The 13,643-nt window shown below is 44.0% G+C and overlaps 1 protein-coding gene across 2 annotated transcripts in view; it reads right to left on the reverse strand.

Moving 5' to 3' along the window:
* Nucleotides 1-10,259, reverse strand: part of MTNR1B (melatonin receptor 1B) — a 30,317-nt gene extending 20,058 nt beyond the window's left edge. The window contains exons 1-2 of one of the 2 annotated variants that reach the window (XM_040583931.1): nt 10,012-10,259; nt 9,449-9,813 (exon numbers count right to left, since the gene is read on the reverse strand). In XM_040583931.1, coding sequence (XP_040439865.1) covers nt 9,587-9,813; nt 10,012-10,222 — 438 coding nt within the window. In that variant the 5' untranslated portion in view covers nt 10,223-10,259 and the 3' untranslated portion in view covers nt 9,449-9,586. Of the gene's footprint in view, nt 1-9,448; nt 9,814-10,011 lie in introns of those variants that run through there. The other variant, XM_040583930.1, reaches the window with a different exon arrangement.
* Between the last annotated feature and the right edge of the window lie 3,384 nt (nt 10,260-13,643).

The following is a 13,643-nucleotide window of genomic DNA, read 5'->3' on the forward strand; positions in this document are numbered from 1 at the left end:
GTTAAGGAGGACAATGGAGTTGCACCCACACTGATTTAGACATATTTCTGTCAGGAAACCTCTTTCATGCCCATATCAAGGTGGGAGTCTAAAAACTAGAACAACACTCAAACTGATTTTTAGGAAGATGAAAATTCCTATAGCATTTCTTCCCTTCCGCAAAGGAAAAAAAATTGGTTTTGTTTTTCAGCTCAGGATAACACAGCTGTTTTTATATATATTCTTGGGAGTATTTGACAGCTTATGTCAAGGTGCCAATATGTGCTTGTAAAGGATAACTTCTATGAAGCTAAAGTCTGGAGCATATCTGAGGATACTGGTACTCAGAATAGATTTGAATTGGAGTAGAACTTCCTCCTAGAGGCAGAGAACAGGTTAGCATTGATTTAATAAGATGACTGTAGTCTCCTATAACATCCTCAATAGACTGGTTCAAGTCACTTGGTGAATATATACATATGCTAAGAATAGTTGAAAAAATTACTTTTTTAAAGTAAGCTGTCCTGGCTCTCTGTGAGTGGATTTGGTCTCTTTGCTCTTTGGCTGATTATGTCAAAGAGCACCACGAATCCTTGAATTGCTTCTGCTGATCCATCCAAGAACAGAGCTCTACTGCAGGGAGGTCATGCCTCATATGAGCAGTCAGTGAGTCTCGCAAAAGAAATGCCAGTCCAGAGTCCAGGAGAGAGCTGGCAGCAAAGGGAGTGCTGCTAAGACACATTAGAATTGCCATACTACAGCTACTAAGATGTCCTTATAATTTCCTGTATCTGTGGGGTTTTTTGCATTGGTTATTTCAAGGATATGAATGGAAATTTATTCATACTCTGAGCTGAAAAAAACCACAACTGTGTGACTGTGGTAGACTTGGACCTATGGAGAGCCTGGGTATGGGTTGCAGGCAAAGCATCACACTAACATCATCCTTCGGTTTTTCTTTCACTCAGAACATGGGTAGAGTGGACTCGTGCCAAATGAAATACACAACATAAATATACCCTTAGATTCTTCCGTTACAAGTTCAAGAAAACTTTTATAGTCCTCCAGTGCAACTAAACGCTTATCATTCTATTTCCTCTAAAAGTGCACCAACAGCTCCATTTGGCAAGTGGTATAGAATTTAGCATTATATTCCAAAGTAAAAGTGTCTTGAAGCTGATCTTGGCAATATACTTCCTACTCACTTACAAACAAATTGATCACTCTTCTACAGGAGAAAACAAGATTTTGGTTTAAAGCTATCATCCAATGTGGTGTTGCCTGGTGCTTCGAATGAGGATACAAAGTACCCTATAGCTGTAGAAAAACCTGCCTCAGATTGCAATTTTGCCGTAATCCTTAGTTGCTAGAATTTGGTTTACACCTGCCACTAATATATTGCACACTTTCTCCAGTTTTTGGTAGCACTAGCCATTATGGCTTTGAACACTCAAAGTATTCCTAAAAGAGTCAGTAGTTATTTAAATTTACCAAATTCCTGACTTCCACAGTTTACCTAGCATTTCAGAAAACTACTTCTATTTTAGTATTCTCCATCTCCAAATTATGTTGAACATGTCCTTGGTCTTGCATTGTGATTCTCCAGATGATGAAAAAAAAGATTGTTCTAGTCTGTCTTCTCTAAGGCTATCCACTATTTTATACACAGTGTCATATAAAGCCATCTCCTATTGCTTTTGAAGAAACTGTTTATCTCCTCAGGATTCCCTGTGATGCAGAGTGATACAGACATAATTTTTTTCGTTCATTATGTTTCTGTACTTTTGCATGTTTCTTTCAATCCCTTTAGGCCTATAATTTCCTTACAAACTTTCTAATTCCATATTACTAAATTTATATTCTTTAGATTTCTTCTCATCTAGAACATTCTTAGGTCTTTGATTTTCACTTTTTCCAAATTTACTTGCAAGGTTTCCTTCCTTTCACTGAAGGATACTTCCTTTGTTAATTTTCCAAATTTGCAAATGAACAATACTGGCTTTTCATTTTGCTCTCCTACTTTTGGAATTATTAACAGGTTAATAAACTTTAAAGTTATTATTTTATAAGTAACTGTGAAGATTTATTTTCCCAGCTGGTTACTGTTTGAACTAAGTCTCACAGCAAAGGGGAGGGAATTGGTAATGAACTACTTGTGTTTCCTCTCCAAGAAGAGAATAGAAGTGTAATTAGAAGTATGAGATGAGTCATGGGAACATGACTGAATAATTCCAGAAGTGATGTACAAAGACTTGGAGTATTGATCATTTGGAGGTATTCTCTGAGAAGAGGTTTCATATCTTCATGGACAGACTTCACCTAAGCATGTGGCATACCAGCTTGCAATCCAAGCTGGCAGAATGAATAAAAAAGAAATTGAAATTGAGAGAAGGGAGGAGGGCCTGAGAAGGAACCACATAGTTTCTTCATTTAACACCCATGGCAGGGGGAATTTTGGCTTCAGGAACGTGGTGGCAACAAATATAGAAAATAGAAACTCAAAGACTGAGGAGTTTGACTGAAGTGGAAATTTAAAAAGCAGTAGAGGCAGTAAAAAAATGCCAGGAACCTATGCAACAACATAGGGGATCCAAAACCAGTGAGAAATTAAAATCAAACTTTATGGAAATAATTCTGTTAGAATAGAATTGCACCAATGATCAGAGAAGAAAAATATTAACTGAAAGGTATACTTTTCATAAAAAGAAAAAAAAACCTAAAAAAAAAATAATAATAAAAAAAGAGGATAATATACTTTTAAAAACCAAAATTACACTGGGGAAAAATTGTACAATGTGCAAGGAAGCATGCAGAAACCTGCAGTAGGATGTGATCACCTCTATTTTAGTAGGTAAATACTAATGGAAACGATTTAATGATGGGACACTGCAGTTCCTAGCATTGTAAAGGAGGTAATAAACACGCTGACCATTGAGTACTGGACATCCACCCAGTAGATTTCTTCAATACAGAGTCTATTTGCCAACACATCCTGGCTATTGTTTAGATAATGAACAAAGACATCCCTGAAGAGCCTGTCATAGAAAATAAGGTTGTGTTGAAAGCAGATGAGATTATTTTGTTTAAATTAAATAGAAGAATAAACAAAACATACATAACTAAGAAGAAGTTTTGCACATTTTTATAAACAAAAGAAGCTAATTAGGAAAGTGAAGTCAACTGTATTGAGAAGCTTAGGGGCCTGAATGTGGAGGAAGCTTGGCATTTCTTCATGGTGAAGATACAAAAATATTCTCTGGAACTTGCATCCAAAATAGGGAAAAAATATAAGAAGTTCCAGATCTAGCTGGAGGAAAAGTTGTCTCAGCAAGGATAGCAGAGGCAAAAAATGAGGCTAGAAGGAACAAGAAAAGATACGCCCACCAGAGAAAACTGCTAGAGAGAGCAAAAAAAATGATAAACCAGGAACTGACAAAGACCCTAAACTTCATTGGCTTTGCAAAGACTTCTAAAACTAATCAAATGCCCTTTCACCACATAAACAAAAGGAAAAAGGAAAGAGGAGTTACAAGGGAAGGGGGAATCTGAATCTGAATATTAGCTTAAAATTCCTGCTGGTCTGAAAAAGATTTTGCTGCAGTTCTTAATAAGGACAATAACAGTGGGTTGGGTGACAAGGCCGGCTGGCATGTGATGAATTAACATATCTACAATAAAGCAAAAATGTCAGAGAGATTGAATATCATAGAATCACCTACTCTGGATAAGACCTTTAAGATCATCAAGTCCACCACTAAACCATGTCCCTAAGCACATCTATGGGTTTTTTTAACACTTCCAGGGATGATAATGCCACCACCGGCCTGGGCAGCCTTCTACCAATCCTTCAACACCCTTTCAGTGAATAAATTTTTCCTAATATGCAATCTAAACCTCCCCTGGCACAACTTGATGCTGTTTCCTCTAGTCCTATCACTTGTTATGTGGGAGAAGAGACTTACGCTATACTTGATGGCAGGAATTTGTTAACATCTGTTATCTCAGAGATAGTGTCATGTGTTCTGAAAGGACAGAGAGCTATGTGTGGACCTGTAAAAATGGGCTGAATGTATTCTCTGGTCCTCACTGCCAGTAGGGAAGTCCTGATTTCTCTCAGGCTGTGGCACAGAGCTTGGCTCCCCACATGCATCCCAAAAAGCAGCTTTGCCGTGACTCACCTGCAGCTGTGGTGCTCTCACAGTTTACTACCCATCTCTTCCTCCCTTGCTGTGGTGCTGGCAAAATTGCCATTTCTTTTTGCATGAATGGTGCTAGCAATGTCATAAAAACAATTAGTCAGGGAGTAATGAGAAAACTAAAACAGCGTTGCCACCTCTGGAAGATTCATCTCCCATAGACTATGTGCTAACATGGCACTTGTATTTAAGGTGATGAATCGGCTGCAAAGGAAGAATGAATCGACAAATCCTTGAGCTTCTTGATCTCATCTTAACTGTAGGTTAAGGATGCAGAAACAAATTTGGAAGAAAAGGAAAATTAAAGATGCAGGAAAGACAAATGGAAAAGAATTCAACATGAGCTTATACAAAGTGGCCATACCAACTAATCTGGTCATCTTTATTTAATAAAAGCTGGACTTGGATGTTCTGTACCTGGGAGGTTGCTCTCAACTGATATAAGCACATATGTTAGGGTACCACACACAGTCTGTTGTTACCACTGCCTGGATGGTGATGAAAGAAAACTGTTGGACCAGAGGGAGTTAACCTCCATTGAACTAATTTTGTCTGGTTCAGAAGCATTATGTCACAAAACACAAAGAGAACTAATGAAATTTTGTGATTATACAAAGTTGAGAGCCTACATTGATACAGGGAAATGTCAAGATCTTTTTTTCCTTGAGGATAAAAAGAAAAGAAAGTGGATGGAGTACAATACCATGAGGTATGAGGTCAGGTACTGAAGAAATAATAATTGTGTGGACTGAAAACAAAAGAAAAAGAAGAGCTGCAAGTGACTGCACAAAGAAGAGTCATATGTATGATCTTATTGCATAAAGGGAAAATGTGGCTCCAGGGCATACCATGTCTGTTTTGTCCATCCAGGGAAGGACAGAACAGAATAGAATGTTAATATTATTTTCTGGAAGGTATTGGTGGTACTTCGTCTGCATCACTGTGAACAGTTCAGTTTTCTCTTGTCCAAGACATTATTTCAGCTGGGATAGGTGAGCTGAAAGGCCTAAAACAATCAGGGAAACGAAGAGCCTAGTTAACTAGAGAAAACTGAAAGTATTTGACCCGCTTACCATGGAAAAACAAAGGTTAAGAGGTAAATACATGTTCATTGTCCATTAAAAGGGCACAAGAGTTCACACCAGGTAGAGAAATGATCCATCCAAGTTAAATGCCCATTATAGTTCTACAAATTAAAATGTCCACTATAAATTAGCAACTAATAAGCATAAAGTTAAAATAAAAACCCCAGTGTGGCCAAAGAGATGAAGAATAACTGAAACCAGCATATAACAATGGAGAAAACATACCCTCAACTATACTACAGAGATGCAGAGCAAAGGTTATGGAAAGGGAAATAGCATGGAAAAACTACAAGACTTGGTTATATGGCTGAACATGTTTATTTAGTAGACAGACGACTACCAAAATTACAATTCTATGTGCAGGAAGTTTTCATTTTGTCTGAATGTAGATTTGAGAAGTACTGTCCATCTCTGCACTCACACGCACATTAGTTAGAACTAAACATGCAAATACACCCATGTTCTTACAGGTAAAAGAAACACATTTTGATTTAATTTGTGTTTCAACAGCACTTTGCTATTCGAATGGAAATCAGGGTCTCATCATACTGTGTTAGCTGTTATATATAGAAAAGAAAACAGTAGAGAGAAAAGGGGTGACACAACGCACTAAAAATATCATTTTCTGCTAATGTATTCTGTGGCAGTGCACCAAGGTTAGTACTAGGCCTTCTGCCAAAAGTCAAAGGGTCCCAAGTCCTCGCTACTCTTTGAGTTAATACCCAATTCTCACCTCTTGCTGATTTTATGCTGGCTTTAATGACCATGAAATACAAAAGGGTTGCTTTATCTGCCTCCTGTGGGAGATGCCTTGCCAGTTCCCACCTTCTGAAGTGCTTCCTACCCTAGCCCATAATGTTATGTTTACAGCTATGGCTATACAAATGTGTCCTGATATTCTTAAAAGCGTCTAGTGGTTTTGATTGACTTAATGCACCTTCAGGGTACTTGGCCATCCAGCAGTGGTGTGGAGCATATGTAAACTTTATCACTTCAAAAGTTTAGCACTTTAAAAGCTGCCTTCAACTTGGGCACCCTTAATTGAAGGTGGCCAAAATCAATAGTTGCTTTTGAAAATTGAGAACACATTTGACATTTCAAATAGAAAGACAGGCTAATATATTTTATCATTTCCATATACAAAATTTTATTTAATTTTGTAGTGTGTTGGACGAAGTTAGTCCCCTCCCCAGTCAGAAGTGATAAAAGCATTAGTATCTGCAAATGAAATCACTTTTAGGAATCAGAAGTTGCTCAGCCTCTCCCAGAAAGACTGGGTGCAGTTATGTAAGAAGAAAAGCATGTTGATTCATACCAATTATACTATGCATTTCTTGGAAGAGCCTTCACAAGTTTTCCCCTCCCCCACCAAAACCAAATTTAAACGTGGGAAAGAGGCTTCTGTATAGTATGAAAAAATCCTTCTGCCGTAAGGCTGGCAAAATTCCCACTGTTTAAGGAGTGAGTGAGCAAACTCTAAAAGCACCAGTTCTACTGAAATCAAACGATTACTAAAATTGAATGCATTGTTAGTAGTTTGACTTTAAGACAATTAGAGCAAATGAGTTGTTAATGGTTAATCCAAGATACAAGCATATTTGTATGTCCTGCTAAGCGCTTCGTTGAGCGCCAGCAAGTTCTTTGTTTAAACGAGGAAAGTACCACCACAAGAGGAATGAACGAGCAGACTGGAAGTTTACCACAAGAAGCACTAACTAGGGGGAAAGTAATTCCGGCAGGGGGAGATCGCGACCACCGACTCAAGAGCCCCCCCACCCCCCTACCCCTCCGACTCCAAAAGAAGTGGAGGCTGAGCATGCGGACTAATTAACATAAGAAGTGAGGGAACTGCTTAACAAATAGGAAAATGAGTACGAAGTAATGAAAGAATTACGTAACTTGTACCCAATGAAGGCTGATGCCTTCGCTTGCGGAGTATAAACAGAGTGAAGTTTTGGCAGTGGGTGAGCCAGGCATTCGGGGGTACCACCCAGCTCCCTACTTTGTGCAAACTAGAATAAATGAATGGAAATACCTCCGCTCGGTGTGTCAGTTGATGCTGCGCACTGGGTAATGAACCTGCCTACGGGACTACCATTCTCCATTTCTCTCCTGCTGAGCATAATACTTACCAGCATAAAGGTTAATGGGTCATTTTATTTCACTCCATTCTTGTGTCCCATATTATATAACAGCATTACAATAGATTTGGGTTTGATCATGCTTTAGTTTTAAGGACAGTGATGCATAATTACACTGTTTGCAATTATCGGATTCCTCTGTGAAGCCCAGGACAGAATAGTGCTGATATATCCTGGGAATATGTTAAAGCCCTGTTTTGCTTTCTGCAGGGAAGATTACTCTTTGTACTAGAGAAGTGGGTAGAGCTGCTTAATTTATTCCTCATACGCTTGTGGCTGATTTGAAGTCCCAAACTCTCATCCTTACCAAAAAAAAATCTCTCATTATCTCCTTCAAAAATAATTGAATGCTCATGGTGCTATAGCTCTTCTTTGTTTCTTCTGTCACCTGGATCCCCTGTCTCTTGTCAGGACCATTCCACCAGCTTCATCTCATTCCTCTGACATCCCTTATTGAAAGCCTGACTCCTTTCATGCCATTTTTCCTCACCACTTCACTTACTACCACATCCACTCCCCTTGTGAGTACGAACATGTTGTTTCTGGTTCGCTCAGAAAGGAAGACCTGTAAGTACACCTGCTTGTCCATCTTCTTTCCTGGTGGGAGGCTAAGGGCTCCCAAGCACTGTCTTAGCTCTCCACCGCCTCTCCATCACTCTACCCACATCAGTTTGCAGTCCTGTTCCACTCTGCTCCCTCCTTAAGAATTTTTCTCTGAAGACTTCTGTGGACATTTACCAAACTCCTCTTTCAGCTGCATCCCCAAGAGCCATCTCTCACCGATGGAAAACTAAAGACTGGCAATTTAAAAGTTACTTAACTTTATGGAAATTATGCAGAAGAAACTCCCTGTTATTCTTCAGGGCACTTATCAAAGATGACAAGATCCCGGTGACTCACGGCGGCTGCCGAGGGGGAGCTCCCTCCCCCGCCGCGGCGGCACGCCCGCTCCCGGCCCGGCGCCGCTCGGGGAACGGAGGGCTCCCGCTCCCGGGGTGCGGCGCCTTCCTCGGCTCGGCACCGGGTAAGGCTCTGCCACTCTCGGGAACGGCTCTGTTCCCTTGAACGCACAGCCCAGGTAGGAGGCAGAGGGCTGCGCCCCGAGCCTGCCCTGCCCACCCGCACCGCGCCTCGGGACCCTCAAGTCCGGCGCTGCTCCGCGGGCTGTCACAGCTCAGCCCCGCGCAGCCGGGACCCGCCGGCACCCCTCGCTTGCCGTTACACCTGTAGAGTGTAGGTGTACACTCCTGTACACCTTCATTAGGGAGAGGAAGTCTCATCCCTCTGTGAACTCCTGTTCCTAAGCATCACTTCATGTAAAACAAGGGCGAATGAGTGCCAGCGTCCAGCTAGCAGCTCTAGTCACTCACTGCATGTGAAACACGAGAGCGCTCGGGAAGCGACACCCGTTAAAAACACACCCACAACCAAAAACCACCCAGGAGAAACCAGTCAGCAAGCTGTCCCTCCCTCCCGTTGGCGGGGAAGCACCCCGCTGCCTCCCGGTTGCGGACCTGGACCGAAACGGTATAGAGCCCGTCGGGGACGTCGCGTCTCTGACTCGATCCAGGTCTCAGCAGAGTCTTGTTACCCCGACCTGCCTGCGCATCGCAAAACGATGGCATTCAAGACTCGAAGAAGCGAGCATTTTCAGGAACTTCTCGGTGCTACCCGAGTAGCTAACACCGCTATTTCGGGCGGGGGTAGCACCTTATCCTGCAGCAATACCCCACGTCAGCCGGACGCAGGTGTGCCAGCAGCCGCCCAGCTGCGCGTCAGGCAGTGGGCGGCTGCATCAGTGGCAGGAGCCACCCTCATGCAGCGGGACAGGCGTGAATCTGGTGAGAAGTTGTCCGGCAGGCAAATCCGAGAAGCTGGTGCTAGCTAGAGTTTTGTAGTTACACGTGTAGCTAGCCCAGCACAGGCGAGAAAGCAAGCTTAGCAAATGAGAAGAGGCAGAATCACATTTTAGCACACACAAAGAACTATAGACACGATTCAGGAGACAGCACCCCACTTTATTTGCTGCTTTCTGGTTGAAGGATATTCGGTGAGGAGACAAGAAAGATGTGTCGTGAAAAGCTACTGTGAACGCCGATGGAGAGAGACTCCGGAGCGTGGGCAGAGCCGCGCTCCCACACATGCACAGCACCTCATCATCCTCGGAAGTACTCTTAAGCAAGTTTTAAAGTTTCTTCTTTCTTCCTCCGACCGTTTCGGGCTCTGTCTCCGGTACGTTAACGAGGTAGCACCGATTCGCCTCATCAGTAGCTCCACAGGGACTGCACGGTGCCCCGGTCGCCAGTTGCCGACCTGCGCTGCCCCCCGCCCCGGGCAGGACAAAGCGGGGGCTGCGGGCAGCGCCGGGGCCCTGCGCCAGGGGGGCTCCCGGGACGGGGTGCCTGGGGGTCCCTGCGCACACCGCAGGGCACGCACCCACGGAGGGGGGGTCGTTGGTCCCCTGCCGCCAGCAGGCGGCCCGCCCGGACACCACGAGCGGGCTGGTCTCCTCAGGGCAGTTCGCAGCGGGGACCGGGGCGCCCGCAGGGCTCCGGGCTCTCGTTGCCACCTGCCGCCGCCGGGGCGGGTGCCGGGGGCTCGGACCCTTACCTGAGTTCCTGAGCTTGCGGTTCTTGAAGACGGAGACGACGACCAGCAGGTTGCCCAGGATGTCCACCACGGTGGTGAAGATCAGGACGCTGGAGAGCACCGCCACCACCCAGGCGGGCCGCGGGGCACCCGCCGCCTCCCGCTCCGCCAAGCCGAAGCGGCCCCTGCCACCCGGGTCGCAGCAGTTCCTCAGGGAGCCATTCCCCAGCATCGCTGCGCTCCGCCCCCGGCCCCGGCAGCGGCGCGGCGACCCCGCTGACTGGCCGCGTGCGCGGGCGGGAAGGCTTTTAACGGCCGCGCCGGGCGCGCTGCTCCCCCCCTCCCCCGCGGAGCGGCCGGGGCGGGGCGAGGGGCGGGGCGGAGGGCGGGGCGGGGGGCGGTGTCCCGCGGCGCTGTGCGGGGATCCCCGGCCGGCGGCGGGCCCCTCCCGGTGCTGAGGGGGCGGCGGGGGCCGTGGCGGCGGGAGCAGGGCCCGCGGACCGCGGCGCTGGCCGCGCTCCCTTATCCCCGCTGAGGGCCTGGGCGAAGGGCCTCTGCCTCGGGGCTGCCCCCGGCAGCAGCCGCCGGCCGGCAACCTCCGCCCGCCGCGGCGGGGAAGCGGGGGTCTGGTTTGTGTTTCCCGAGGCTTGGCGCACCGTGGCTCCCGGCAGCGCAAGGCCGGGGAACCCTCTTCCCCTCACTGCCTCCCGGCGCCCGGTGCGCTCGGGCAGGCTTTCTGGCGCATCCCTTCCTTGGGCCGCAGATCTAACAAGGATTGACACTTACATTGCTGCGGCCTTGGCCTTCGTGCTTGGGCAAGACAGTCTGTGGGATCAAGGCAAGGACACGGCCCTTAGGGGGGCACCAAGGACACCGCCCTTAGGGGGAGGCACCTGCAAAAGTCACGGATGGGACGTGCTCTGAACCGGTGTCCACTTTGGCCACTTTGGAAAATGTGTGCATTCCAGAGGTTTTCCCTTACAAGCTGCAGGAGGTCACCGATGGACTTCACTCCGCAACTGTTTGAAAGGCAGACCATCATTTGGGACCCCAAAGTGACAGATGCCATATATGCTCATTTACATTAAATAAATAAGATTCTGGTGACAAAGGAGGGCAGATCCCACGTCTCCCTCCATGTCTGGCTTCCAGCATAGCTGGCATTAGTTACCAGGTGCCGCTGACAGTGCCTCAGCGGGTTCACATAGCGTGTGCTGATGATTAGGGCTGCTCACAGCAGACGTAACTCGGAAGGGGTTTGTGTCCTACTGTGCACCGTTTTCAGGCCAACCAGGCCACACTGGATCGGTGTCCTGCTTCCAGGTTTTGCCCCAGTTTTGAGAGCGATGCAGGAGCTACAAGTGCAGAAGTTACTGTGGGGTTGTATTTTTCCTCTTTGTGTCTGTTCAACACAGAGAAAGGCAAAGGTATGCCCTATTGTTTTTCAAGAATTAGGTCTTGAGATGGTTTGCCTTGTTTAGCTCATTTGGAAAAATGGGGGAAGTTTTGTCATTTCTAACAGCAAATATTTTATTAGGGCACATTGCTGCTTTGAATCTTACCTCTACACAAATATGCACTGGTGTAATCAAAATACTACAAATTATTGCATGGACTTCTATTTCCAAATTAGAAATAGTTTATTGTTGTTCAATTTAAATGAATCCCTAATCAATTTTAGCTAAAGTACTAAAGTAGGCCTGGTTGGAATGAACATGAAAGTGTACATGTGGATTTTTGTACCAGTCTTATTTACACCGATTTAGAAAAAAATAATCATACCTCAGATGCTTTCTGTTTAATGTAGGCTATATGTAAGGCATCATGATCCTTTTCAACCTACAGATGGAGTTATCACAGCTTCGTGGCTTGAACCAAAGAAGGACTGTCTTCTAAGAACTATCACTCTTGAATACTTATTTTGCAGTTCTGCCATAGGAAAGTAATACTTGCACACTTGATGGAAAAGGCCCATTCTTGATGGAAGCAAAAGTTTACTTGTTTTTTTCTTTTTCTTTCTCCAGAAGTTTAAAAGGAAGTTTATCCAAGGAAATGCCTATTTTCTTTATTCATCAGTGCAAACAAGGATTTTTCTCCAATGAATAATAATCTACCTTTAAGAAGAGCTTTTGTGTTACAGTGTCTCCGTTTATGTACCTTTGCTCCAGTTTGCCTTTTCAGAAAGTTGGTATCCTCACTGCCCATTATCTATGTACTGCTTTAGTCTTACTGAGTTATTATGGAAAACTTACAGATATTACCATTTATTCTCATGCCTGGGGCTCTTTCTGGGCATCTTTCCAGAGTCTGTATAAGTGCTTTTAGGAGAAATGTGACATTTTGTGGTCTGTTATTACTACAGGATTTTTCTATTAAATGTTTGTCAAAAGCTTATACTGTCCCTAAGCATAAATGTGACTTTTCAAAGTAGGCTTTGCTCTTGCTGTTCTCCAGGTTTGCAGTTCATCCACACAAGAGGAACACTATATCATTTCCCTGCCACATACGATTGTTATGTAGCATCACTCATTTTGTTTTACAGCTTCCCAAAAGTGTGCCAAGTAATTTAGAGAAAAATTAGAAAGCTATGGCCTGAACTTGGCCTGAAGTATGAGTCTGCTCAAAATGTGAAATAAAATAAGTGTTGCTGACTTTGCAAAAACAGCATGTGTTTTGTGGCTGCACTGGCATTTGACAATGGGAAAACAAGTAGGCAGGAATCAAAATGGGAGCCTTTCTGCCTCAGGAAAAAAAAAAAAGAGTTATTTATAAAAGGATGTTATAAATATTAATCTTATTTGCTTTTTAAAATGATTTATTAAACTGCATTAAACAATCTATGGATGTTCTTACTTAGTTTTTAGTAGCCTTATTTCATATTAAACTAATTTCTCTTTGAAAGTGAAATGCGTGCTTGAACTATTGATTGTTATGGTTAATATGAAATAACTCATTGTTGCGGAAAGCACTCCATCTCAAAGAAATGGGTGTATTCTTCACAGGTGGATGGTTATGACCTTGGTGTGTTTAAATTTTGGGGAAATTTCTTCTATGTCTAGGAGAAGTAACAGTTCTGTGTTTCTTTTTGAAAGCAATTTAAGTTTTTTAAGGCAAACTATATTTGTGTTGCAGGATAAGACCGGGAATTGCCTGGATAGTGGAACAATTAAATATTCCATGCACCACTCTGCTCTGTTGGAGGCTGTACTGTGTAGTTTGCCTCTTTTTTTTTGTTTTTTTTTTTTTTTTCTTTTTTTTTTCATTCTGAAGACAAATAACTGCTTCCTAGAGATACATTCATGCCCTTTGTTTTCCGTGTTTTGTTATATTGATTTTCTGAAGGACTTAACTTTAATTGGGAGTCAAAACTTCTAATGACTATGAATGAAATTTCAGGGCAGAGGTTCCTATTGGTGAAATCTCTTGAAATCTGGGTATTCCAATAGAACAGAAGAGGATATTACACCTCTTCTCTTTTTATGTTAGCACACATTTCTACAAGTAGCATGTATTTCTACCAGACCAAAGGACATTTAGAGCTAAAATGCACAGTCTTCAAATAATGTTTCTCCTTTTAACTGTCTCAGTTTGAGTTTACTGTTTTTAGTGTACACCATGGCAAAGACTGGAGTTTGGACTTCTATACCACTTCC

The sequence above is a fragment of the Falco naumanni genome, chromosome 2 (genome assembly GCF_017639655.2).
Source record: "Falco naumanni isolate bFalNau1 chromosome 2, bFalNau1.pat, whole genome shotgun sequence".
In the NCBI taxonomy this organism is placed as follows: Eukaryota; Metazoa; Chordata; class Aves; order Falconiformes; family Falconidae; genus Falco; species Falco naumanni.